Source organism: Puma concolor, chromosome A2 (assembly GCF_028749965.1).
Source record: "Puma concolor isolate L17-30 chromosome A2, mPumCon1.1.hap2, whole genome shotgun sequence".
NCBI classification, from domain to species: Eukaryota; Metazoa; Chordata; class Mammalia; order Carnivora; family Felidae; genus Puma; species Puma concolor.
The window spans coordinates 99,440,973-99,453,787 of NC_141668.1; the positions used below are offsets into that span (position 1 = coordinate 99,440,973).

The 12,815-nt window shown below is 39.5% G+C and overlaps 1 protein-coding gene across 6 annotated transcripts in view; it reads left to right on the forward strand.

Moving 5' to 3' along the window:
* The window catches only part of HECW1 (HECT, C2 and WW domain containing E3 ubiquitin protein ligase 1), a 429,509-nt gene that overhangs the window by 229,604 nt on the left and 187,090 nt on the right, over nucleotides 1-12,815 (forward strand). For all 6 annotated transcript variants that reach the window (XM_086697032.1, XM_086697035.1, XM_086697036.1 and 3 more), the window contains one exon: nucleotides 3,529-3,623. In XM_086697032.1, the coding sequence (XP_086553158.1) occupies nucleotides 3,529-3,623 (95 nt within the window). The remainder of the gene's footprint in view (nucleotides 1-3,528; nucleotides 3,624-12,815) is intronic.

A 12,815-nucleotide genomic window follows, 5' to 3' on the forward strand; every position in this document is an offset into this window, starting at 1 on the left:
CAATGACGTCACTATTCTACGTAAAGATTAAGGCTTGGAGAGTCTATGTAACTCGCTCTATTAATGACAGGTAAGTCAAGAATTGGACTTCTATCTATTTGATTCCACATTCCTTCTTTTTCTTTAGATTGCTTTCTTAAAGTTCTGTTACTACACACATAATTAACTACAAATAAGCAACACAACTATTGTAGCAGGGATTTCTGGTGTTAAAACTTTGAGATTTTTGAATGATTATTATTTTATCTAAAAAGAGTAGAGAAAGATGGAGCCACTGTCGGCTTCCTTAGATGAAGTATCTGACATAATAACCAACAGCTCTTTCATATTACTTGGCCTTTGAACCTTGATACTTTTCTCAAAAAAGAGCAATAAAAGTTAAAAATGTGCCCATTTCTTAGTCTATATGTGAGTCTATTTTAAAAGTCATGTGTTATCAGGCCATGGAAAATTTGTGTTCTATATGAAGAATTAGGACCCATCAGGACACTATACCTGATCCTGTGTTAATAATAAGGCAGTGGAGTCAATTAAATGAAACTAACAGCTCATTAGTCATTTTTCAACAGGTCTTTTTGGAGGATCCCTACATTATATTGCACTGTAGATATAAAGATAAATAGTACGCAGTCTCCTTCTCCTGGAAAAACTTGGTGTGGGGTTAATCAAACAGATCAATTTAATATAACTGTCACCAAAATCAGAGCGATGTAGCATAGAATTTGTAAGATGAAGTGATTTTTAAAAATCCATACAACAGGAGTGCCTGGTGGCTCAGTCAGTTAAATGTTTGACTCTTGATTACGGCTCAGGTCATGATCTCATGATTAGTGAAATCGAGCCCTGCTTCAGACTCTGAACTGACAGTGCAGAGGCTGCTTGGGATTCTCTCTCTCTCTATCTCTCTCTGCCCCTCCCCCACTCATACTTTCTCTCTCTCTTAAAAATAAATAAATGAACCTTTTAAAAATCCATACAACACATCATTTATATATTATTGTGTGTGTTTTAACATTTGTGAGTGACTTCTCTTCACACTACATACCTAAAGAAGAAGAAATTTTACATAATTCAATTTCTTTCAACTTTGAGTAGAAAATCATTTTAAGCTATAGGAGATATTTATTTAGGTTAAATAAAAGGAAGATTCATTATTAATCAAGTTGCTAAATACTGGAACAGACAAAACACTTGCTTTAAAACAAGTTGTTTGGAAAAAAAAAAAAAAAAAACCTTGGCCAGCAGTTTAAGAAGATTAACATGCTTTGAAATTTTCCATGAATTCTTGGCACAAAATATGCACTAGTCTGTTCATCTAGCAATAGGATTCAATACAAGATTGTACATAATTTTACCGATCTTTTTTACTTAAGGGCATTGGGCTAATTTTGTTTGAAAAGGAAAGCTAGTGGTGCCTTTTCTGAATGCCTGTTATCTAAAATTTCATTGCGCCCAACTGTGCTTGAGGTGAGGCCGGTCACCCCTCCATGCTGATCTCACTGGCACCTACAAGCAGAGTACCTCACATTCTGAACTGCACTGGCCCAGTGGGGTTGTGTTGCTATACAGGCTCACTGCTTTATTCAGTGTTCCTCCATGATCCCTAACCTGCCTGTCAGGCTGAAGCAATAGTAGATCTGGGTGAGTATATCTAACAATGTGGGGACAACTGTGAGGTGCCTTGGAGAATATAGAACTAGGTTATAAGATTGTCCACCAAGAGCTTAAAAGGCAATTAACAATAATGCAAAATGACTGCAGGGAAAGAATGACTCAGGGGGGAAATGGAAAGTATTGACATACCTAAAGTATGGACATATCCACTAAAAGGTGAGCACCCAGGTTTTATCCAGGCAACGGGAGGTCTTAGCAACTACAGTTCAATGAATAAAAAAGAGTCAATACGTTGGCTAATCAAAATTTGATGAGGGGCACCCGGGTGGCTCAGTCGGTTAAGTATCTGACTTTGGCCCAGGTTGTGATCTCGCTGTCCATGAGTTTGAGCCCCGCGTTGGGCTCTGTGCTGACAGCTCAGAACCTGGAGCCTGCTTCAGATTTTATGTCTCCCTCTCCCTAGGCCCCTCTTTGCTCACACTCTGTCTCTGTCTCTCTCTCTATCTCAAAAATAAACATTAAAAAACTTTTTTTAATTTGGTGAAAAATGTTTAATCTCACTACTAATCAAATACATGAAGTAAAAATGGACACTGTCTTAAACTCATATCTAATTGATAATGCTCAATATTGACAAGGTTCCCATGAAATAGAGCTACATTTTCTGGTGGAAGTGTAAAGTGCTTTTTGGAAAGCAGTTGGGCCACAAGAAGGGAGAATCCTTAAAATATTTACATCTTCTTGGGCACCTGTGTGGCTCAGTTGGGCTTCCAACTCTTAACTTAGGCTCAGGTCATGATCTCATGGTTCATGAGATCGAGCCCTGGGCTCCATGCTCAGTGTGGAGATTCTCTTTTTCTCTGCCCCTCCCCCACTTGTGTGCACACTTGTTCTCTCTCTCTCTAAAAAAAATTCACATCTTCTAAGGAAGAGTATTGTAGTATTCATCTTCTATGTCAAGAAGCCTTTCTATCTATCTATCTATCTATCTATCTATCTATCTAGTTAGGTTTACAGATAACAGAAACCCCAAAATAACAATGGAAAACAACATAAATGTTATCTGCAAGGGAGGCTCCAAAACATACTTCAGCTGGACATTACTATCTAAAATAAAATTGAAATTCTGTCATTCAGGAGGAAAGGGAGAATGGGTGTTTGGGTAGGTAACCAGTAGGTTTTGCTCCCTTATCCTAGGGAGCAAAATTGAACTTCAACATAATTTTCAAAAAGTCGTTCATTTTTAGGGAAAAGCCCAAATTTCCAAAATTACAGGAATATTTACAAATTACAAATCGATTCAATGATTCTATAAAACAAAGAATGTTATCAACAAAGGTTTGATCATTGAACCTGTTTGTTTAATGTTAATTTTTAAAAATGCAGTTTCATTGCATTATTATTTTATGACATTACATATACTATTAAAATTTATACCCTCAAATTTGCATAAAAACACTCAGAGAAGAAATTTTATACTTTTCTTCATTGAGTTTAAAACTAGTAACTTCTGTAGTACCTGAGTGGCTCAGTCCATTAAGCGTCGGACTCTTGATCTCAGCTCAGGTCTTGATCTCAAGATTGTGAGTTCATACCCTGTATTGGACTCTGCAATGGGTGTGAAACCTACCTAAAATGAAATAAAACAAAACCAATCATCCATAATCAGATAGGATGGATGCTGAGAAGTTGAATATTGAATTTCACTTACAAAGAGTAATTTTTGCTGATACATTTTTAAAAAGACATCAGACCTGTCCATGGGGTCACATGTTGAACAAGTGTCATCAAGTGTGGCCTGCCTGGCTCATGGGAGGAGTTCAGTGACAGTGTCCGGGGGTGTTCCTCTGGAGATGGTTATCTCTTCCTGGGTTATACCTGGCTTCTCAGTACCATTTGATTTTTGTCTTTCAGCCGAAACTAAGATCTGCTTCAAATACTACCATGGCGTGAGTGGAGCCCTGCGAGCCACCACCCCCAGTGTCACGGTCAAAAACTCTGCAGCTCCTGTAAGTCCCATCTCTTCCTCTTTGTCAGAGCTAACCCTGGTGCTTTTTCACTCCCATTTCACTCGTGTGTGTGTGTGTGAGTGTGTGTGTGTGTGTGATTATAGTGATAGATTATGATAGGTAGTTCTATAGAAATTATTCAAAGGTAAACTTATTAAAATCACACCACTTTTTGTTTGAGGAATGTTAGTTAAGCTTAGATAGTGAGATGTTTCTAGTAGGCTCATGCATAATGTCTGTGAGTAACAAGTGTTTCTTTGGAATACATTGTTTTTAATTCCTTGCGTTTAAGGATTTATATTTTCATATGTCTCGATTTCTTCTTAGGCCTATAAATAAATTTCTGGAATAACATTTATAATCTCAGATTGATTTTGAGCATAGAACGAGAAAATGGTAAGCCTAGAAAAGATTGGAATCTCTGGTCCTTTTTCCCTTTATATGAACGAGGAAAGTGCCTGAAGTGCCCAAGGAATGTACCTAAGCTCACACAGTTAGCTAGTTGCAGACCAGGGACTTAGGTCAAATCTTTTGTTTCTTACTCTCTGGTTTTTCTCAGTATTCTGAGAATAGCTGCCGTTTTCTCCTAAATTACAGTCTAGTTTGTATCTCTGTGGTGCTTCTTTCCTTGGTTCTCAATACATCTACTTACAAGTGGCATTCCCTTTCCTTTTCACATGAATTAAAGATTACTCAGTGGAGGAGGCTAACCAAAAACCGGTAAGGACTTTGTTGGGGTGGTATAAGTAAAAAAAAAGTTTGTTTCTTCTATGTGAAAAAAGAGAGACCGAGAAAACTTGAAATGAAATATGAATTACCCAGAAAGAACTTTGCCTCCAAAGGACAACATTTCACTGTTTCACAAGTCAGTTCTTCAGTGTGCAGAAGATGAGTGAGTCGAGTGTGCCTCTGTTCAGGGAGGTGGTGCAGAGCTGGACACTGGCCAGGGAGGGGGGTCCCAGGACTCCTTGTCAGGGGATACACAGCAAGAGGGACGGTAGAAGGGGAGGGACCATCCGCACCTCTGATCCATTGTACCATTTTCCCCTACACTAACCAGGCAGATTGGAGGATGATGTTGCCATATTACTGGGTAGAACAGGAAGGTAAGTATGGCAATTTGGGAAAGTATCCCCAGGTGCCACACCCTCCTCTCTGGGCCCATTGTGTGTGGGAAATCCTCAAAAGAAGGTGCCTGGGGAAGCAAAAGAGGCCCTGACACAGGCCTCCAGTTGTCAAGGCAGTAGAGTCAGCTACATCGAGGCAGTGAACCTGGAGCTGGGGCTGCACTGACCCAGAGGCGAGATGGGCAAAGCAGGGAGGCACAGAACACACAGCAGACCGAGAAGAAAAAAGAGGCTGGAAGTGGAGTCTGCTGACTCGGGAAAAACCTTTCAGATGCAGGCTTGGCTGCCTTTTGCCACAGCACAGCATGCCATGCAATTAGGCAGCTTCTTTCCGGATACACTGATTTCTCAGCCAGGATGGACCGTGCCCAGTGATGGACAAGCCTTTTTGGCTCAAGGCTGGAATGGGAGAAGAGCTCCTAATCTGCCTCTGCTCGGAGTACTACTGTGAGTGAGCTTGGCCAACCCTTTAATCTTTAGGTAAGCCCTTTTTGGAGAAGGCTCTCTGGAGCATTTGGCTTCTCTGAACTCAGCCTACTGGAGACTCCAGCTGTAATCTGTTTCTCAGACCAATGCAAACTGCAATCACATCATCACAGAGATGTGCAGTATAAGCCTAAAAGAAAACAAGGTGCCAACTACCTGGAATACTGCCTGGATTGCACAGTAGACAAGTTTTACAAAATGGGATAAACCGTCAACAAACAAGTCTTTCCAGGGGCTGCCGACAAGAAACAAGGATGATGTCTGAGAAGAGGAAACATCATGTGAGCTGCTTCAACCTGCTATTTGACAGAAAAGTTCAGGAGATTGCATTGATTCTGAGTCAGCCCTGACCTCATCTTTGTTATTTAACCTGTGCTACCATTGCCTGTACTTAAATATCAGACACCTTGGAATACTTGGACACGTTGCTATCGTTCTGATGGCCATCTCCATAATGATTTTCTCACATAAATCAGTAGACACTTGAGTTGCTGCTTTTATATATATTCCACAGACAACTTTCGTTTCTTTTCTTAATCCCCACACATGTGAGTGCCCAATCATAAGGCCAAGTGATGCCAAGGACAGACAGAAGTCCTCCTGTTGCCGTGCTGGACGTCCTTTGCATTGGGAGCATGCATCTTCCTGCAGACAGTATTTTAACATGCAGTTGGGTTTTATAATAGTTAACCTCATGGCTCTTACAGCACAGTGCACTCTTTAGAGGAGTTTCACTTGCCTTATTTTAGGGGATTCACAGCACATCTGTGAGACAGGCGGGAAGTGCCATTTTGGTTATGTGACCCTTTGGCTATCTGATGATCGAGTTGGAATGAATCTCGGTTTAGTTACTCATACAATCTAGCAGCCTTCTGGATTAAATAAGTATTTACAGTCTGGTCTAAGGCCTTGTGCACACTGTTACTAAGGGGAAATGCTATTCAAGTTTTCCAAAATCATTTTGCCGATGAACTTTGACTATCCATTTTTAAGTGAGAGCTCTAGTGCTGCACTAATCTCTTATGAAAAGTTGGCTGTCAATGGCCGTTGTGTCATGCCCCAAGGGTCACTGAGTTAGTTGGTGACAAAACAGTATGCTGAAAGTAAAGTTTTTTGTAAAGGAGGAAAAGATGTCAAATGCCCATCTAGTATATAATCAGTGCTTTGATGTTTTGAGCACAGAAGATTCTCAATATGTTTTCATTCTTTTTCTCATTTCCTCGTTCCCCCTTATCCTTTGTCTTTGTCTCACTGAAAATTGTTGAAGTCCCAGTTATATGTTTTTTAAAGTTTATTTATTTATTTATTTTGAGAGAGAGAGAGAGAGAGAGAGAGAGAGAACAGGGGAGGGGCAGGGAGAGAGGGAGAAAGAATCCCAAGCAGGCTCCACACTGTCAGCACAGAACCCAATGTGGGGCTCAAACTCACAAACTGTGAGATCATGACCTGAGCCAAAACCAAGAGTCGGATGCTTAACCAACTGAGCCACCGAGGTGCCCCAAGGTCCCAGTTATGAAAAGAGGTTGTCACCTGTCTTTATCTTTCCAAGGCTTTTATTTATGTATTAGTCCTAACTGTTTATCAGAAACTATGATGAGTGAAGGAGTATAGAAATAATGAAATATAAGTCCTGATATTGAGAACTCATGGCTATTCCATGATGATTTATAAATACTGTTTGAAATGCCTGGTGCTGGGGTATAAAAACCCACTGGGCTTGTGTATAGAGAAGGCAGTGAGAAGGTGCCTGAAGCAGCTGGGAGAGCTTCCAGAGGAAGTGGCATGCGGGCGGCATGAATGGGATTTGCCAGGCCTGGGAGGGAGTAAGGCAATGGCAGAAGGAACGGCATGTGCAGAGGCATGTGGGGGTATGAGGTGCCGCAGGCCTAGCAGGGAACGAGACCTACTGTGTGTTAGGTCTGAAGAACATACAACTTACTTAATTTTCACCATACAGCGCCCTGCACTTTGTTTCTCATACTGTTTGTATGTCATTGGGAGCACCTCGCATATGTTTTCTGTTGTATTCTATTTTCTGTAAAAAATTGTGCTCACAATAAGCTCTTTCTCTCAGCACTTTTGCTACTTTTCCCTTGTGCATTACAGTCTCTTTTATAAGCCTCATGATATTTTTTTTCTCTCCCTCTTTATACATCGAAGGACAGAAATCTCTCCATACCTACAAACTGCCAAAAGACAGGGAAGATAAATTGTCCTTAGCTCAGCACACTGGGAGTTTTGCAGCTTTTCCCTTCAGGTCTGTGCCTCCACAGTAGCTTTTCAATCTGCCTTTCCCTCTTTGCGGACCAAGTGGGCATCCTCTAATGGGGACTGCTGGAGGGGAGAGAGCTCTCCCTCCGCCTGCTGGGTTCTCTATGGGAGTGAGATTCCGATGCAGCTTGTAGCTCTTCTCGATGTATGTTCAGAGTCCTGAGCACACTGCTTGCCACGCCTACTTTCCAGGACTTTCCCTGAAGAGTGTTTGTGTTTCCTTGCACCCAGCAGTGTGGAGGCCTAGGGATTGTAGCCTCTGGATGCAGAAAATAAGTAGCTGTTGGAAGAATAACTGTGGCAGGATCAGGAGGCAGGGTACAGGGAGTTGGGGAAGGGCCACCAGAGTGAGGGGCAGGCAGAGGATGTTATGCCCCCTTAACTGGGCCCTGCTGTAGATGGTTCCCAGGTTTACATTTAGACCAAGAATGTATTTTTTAAATGTTTATTCATTTATTTAGAAAGAGAGCATGTGCGGGCAGGAGAGGGGCAGAGAGAGGGAGGGAGAGAATCCCAAGCAGGCTCTGCACTGTTAGCACAGAGCCTGACATGGGGTTCAATCCCAGGACTGTGAGTTCATGACCTGAGCCTAAATCAAGAGTTGGACACTCAACCAACCGAGCCACCCAGGCACCCCGACCAAGAATGTATTTCTTACTCAGTCTTAATCAAAATTTTAATTTGTGGAAATTCCATCAGAATTTTGTTATTCTGGATTGTTCATATCCTTAATTCGCATTGCTATTGTCTAGCTACCTATTAGTGTTTTCAATGAGAGATTGGAAGTGAATATATCCATTTTGCTCCTTCTTCTATCACTGTTTTTAAAATTTTTATTTAATGTATTTTTTAAATTTATATCCCAGTTAGTTAGCATATAGTGCAACAATGATTTCAGAAGTAGATTCCTTAATGCCCCTTAACCCATTTAGCCCATTCCCCCTCTCACAACCCCTCCAGTAACTCTCCATATTTAAGAGTCTTTTATGTTTTTTCCCCTTCCCTGTTTTTATATTATTTTTGCTTCCCTTCCCTTATGTTCATCTCTTTAGTATCTTAAAGTCCTCATATGAGTGAAGTCATATGATATTTGTATTTCTCTGACTGACCAATTTCACTTAGCATAATACCCTCTAGTTCCATCCACATAGTTACAAATGGCAAGATTTCATCCTTTTACATTGCTGAGTAATACTCCATTGTGCATATATACCACATCTTCTTTATCCACTCATCAATCGATGGACATTTGGGCTCTTTCCATACTTTGGCTATTGTTGATAGTGCTTCTGTAAACATTGGGGTGCATGTGCCCCTTCAAAACAGCATACCTGTATCCCTTGGATAAATACCTAGTAGTGAAATTTCTGGGCCATAGAGTAGTTCTATTTTTAATTTTTTGAGGCACCTCCATACTATTTTCCAGAGTGACTGCACCAGTTTGCATTCCCAACAGCAGTGCAAAAGAGATCTTCTTTCTTGCATCCTCACCAACATCTGTTGTCGCCTGAGTTGTTAATGTTAGCCATTGTGACAGGTGTAAGGTGGTATCTCATGATGGTTTTGATTTGTATTTCCCTGATGATGAGTGAAGTTGAGCATTTTTTCATGTGTTGGTTGGCCATCTGTATGTCTTCTTTGGAGAAGTGTCTATTCATGTCTTTTGCCCATTTCTTCACTGGATTATTTGTTTTTTGGGTGTTGAGTTGGATAAGTTCTTTATAGATTTTGGATACTAACCCTTTATCTGATATGTCGTTTGCAAATATCTTCTCCCATTCCGTTGGTTGCCTTTTAGTTTTGCTGATTGTTTCCTTCACTGTGCAGAAGCTTTTTATTTTGATGATGCCCCAATAATTCATTTTTGCTTTGGTTTCCCTTGCTTCTGGAGACATGTTAAGAAGTTGCTGCGGCCAAGGTCAAAGAGGTTTTTGCCTGCTTTCTCCTCAAGGATTTTGATGGCTTCCTGTCTTACATTTAGGTCTTTCATCCATTTTGAGTTTATTTTTGTGTATGGTGTAAGAAAGTGGACCAGGTTCATTTTTTCTATGTCACTGTAGAGCTTTCCCAGAACTACTTGCTGAAGAGACTCTTTCTTCCATTGGATATTCTTTCCTGCTTTATCAATGATTAGTTGGCCATACGTTTGTGGGTCCATTTCTCTCTTCTGTTCAATTGATCTGAGTGTCTATTCTTGTGCCAGTACCATACTGTCTTGATGATTACAGCTTTGTAATACAGCTTGAAGTCCGGGATTGTGATGCCTCCTGCTTTGGTTTTCTTTTTCAAGATTGCTTTGGCTATTCAAGGTCTTTTCTGGTTCCATACAAATTTTAGGATTGTTTTTTCTAGCTCTGTGAAGAATGCTGGTGTTATTTTGATAGAGATTGCATTGAATATGTACATTGCTATGGGTAGTACCGACATTTTAACAATATTTGTTCTTCCTATCCAGGAGCATGGTATCTTTTTCCATTTTTTTGTGTCTTCTTCAATTTCTTTCATAAGCTTTCTATAGTTTTCAGTGTATAGATTTTTCACCTCTTTGGTTCGATTTATTCCTAGGTATTTTATGGTTTTTTGTGCAACTGTAAATGGGATTGATTCCTTGATTTCTCTTTCTGTCACTTTATTGTTGGTGTATAGGAATGCAACCGATTTCTGTGCATTGGTTTTATGTCCTGCAACTTTGCTGAATTCATGAATCAATTCTAGCAGTTTTTTGGTGGAATCTTTTGGGTTTTCCATATAGAGTATCATGTCATCTGCGAAGAGTGAAAGTTTGACCTCTTCTTGGCTGATTTGGATGCCTCTTATTTCTTTGTGTTGTCTGATTGCAGAGGCTAAGACTTCCAATAGTATGTTGAATAACAGCCCATTCATTCTTTAGTAGGATGATCTTTAGTCTCCAAGTATTTATTTTCTTTCCACATTTTTTCTTGTGGTTGATTTCAAGTTTTATAGTTTTGTGATCTGAAAATATGCACGGTATGATCTCGATCTTTTCGTGCTTGTTGAAGGCTGATTTGTGTCCCAGTATGTGACCTATTCTGGACAACGTTCCATGTGGACTGGATAATAACATATATTCTGCTGCTTTAGAATGAAATGTTCTGAATATATCTGTTAAGTCCATCTGGTCCAGGGTCCAGTGTGTCATTCAAAGCCATTGTTTCCTTGTTGATTTTCTGTTTAGATGATCTGTCCATTGCTGTAAGTGGGGTGTGGAAGTCCTCTACTATTATGGTATTATTATCAGTGAGTTTCTTTATGTTTGTGATTAATTGATTTATATATTAGGGTGTGCCACATTCAGAGCATAAATGTTTACAATTGTTGGGTCTTCTTGGTGGATAAACCCCTTAATTATGGTATAATGCCCTTCTTCATCTCTTGCTACAGTCTTTACTTTAAAGTCTAGATAGTCTGATATAAGTATGGCTACTCCAGCTCTCTTTTGTTGACCATTAGCATGATAGATGGTTCCATCCCTTTACTTTCAATCTGAAGGTATCTTTAGGTCTAAAGTGGGTCTCTCATAAAGAACATATAGATGGATCTTGCTTTCTTATCCATTCTGTTACCCTATGTCTTTTGATTGGAGCATTTAGTCCATTGATGTTTAGAGTGGATACTGAAAGATATGAGTTTATTGCCATTATGTTTCTTGTAGCGTTGGAGTTTCTGGTGGTGTTCTCTGGTCCCTTCTAGTCTTTGTTGCTTTTGGTCTTCTTCTTCTTCTTTTTTTTTCATCCATTCTCCCCTCAGAGAGTCCCCCTTAAAATTTCCTGAAGGGCTGGTTTAGTGGTCACGAACTCCTTTAATTTTATTTGTCTGGGAAACTTTTGATCTCTCCTTCTATTTTGAATGAGAGCCTTGCTGGATGAAGAATTCTTGGCTGCATATTTTTCTGATTCAGCACATTGAACATATCCTGCCACTCCTTTCTGGCCTGTCAAGTTTCTGTGGATAGGTCTGCTGCAAACCTGATCTGTCTTCCCTTGTAGATTAAGGACTTTTTTTCCCCCTTGCTGCTTTCATGATTCTTTCCTTGCATGAGTATTTTGTGAATTTGACTATGATATGCCTTGTTGATTGTCCATTTTTTTTGAATCTTATTGGAGTCCTCTGTGCTTCCTGGATTTTTATGTCTGTGTCTTTCCCCAGGTTAGGAAAGTTTTTCACTATGATTTGCTCACATAACACTTCTACCCCTTTTTCTCTTTTTTCATCTTCTGGGGCCCTATGATTCTGATGTTGTTCCTTTTTAATGAGTCACTGATTTCTCTAATTCTTAAATTGTGCTGTTTTGCCTTAGTCTCCCTCTTTTTTTCTGCTTCATTATTCTCCATAAGTTTGTCTTCTGTATCACTGACTCACTGCTCTGCCTCATCCATCCTTGCCACTGTGGCATCCATTCGAGATTGCAGCTATTATAACATTTTTTATTTCATCCTGAGTAGTTTTTACTTCTTTATCCCCACAGAGAGGGATTCTAATCTATTTTCAACCCCAGCTAGTTCTCTTATTATCGTGATTCTTAATTCTGGTTCAGACATCTTGCTTGTATCTGTGTTGATTAAGTCCCTGACTGTCATTTCTTCCTGCTCTTTCTTTTGGGGTGAATTCCTTCATTTCATCAGTTTGAAGGAAGAAAAGGAATTAATAAGGTAAAAAAATTAAAATTAAAAAATTAAAAACAACACATACAAAAAAAATCAAATAAATGATGCTAGATCCTAGGTGTGTTTTGGTCTGGTTATTGAAAGGAACTTGATAGATTAGAGGAAAAGGGGAGGGGGAGGAAAAAAAAGAAAAACAAGAAAAAACTTTAAAAAAGAAAAACACTTGAAAATTTCAGAAAATGAATACAGTGAAATAGAATAAAATGAAATGATGGAAACAAAATAGACTTTGAAAAATTTACAAAAAAGTAAAAAATATAGTACAAAAAATAAAGAAAAATATTGTTAATAAAAATTAAAAATACTAATAAATTTTTCTCTTTCTGTATTCAAGAAAAAGAAAAGAAATGAAAAAGAAAAAAAGAAAATTGAATAGATGGATCAGTGAACAGACTGAAATACGATTGGATTTACATCATTTTTCCCTAGAAGTCAAACTATGAAGGACTTTATAGTCCATAAACTAAGCAGGCAGAGAGATTTTTGGTGTTCCTGAAGAGCAAGATTGGCACAGTTGGGCGGGGCTTAGTGTAATGGCTCCGTTCTCCACTAGATGGTGTTGTTTAGCTTACTGGGGTGGACTGTTGTATATGCACATGTGCAGGAGGGGTGAAAACGGCATC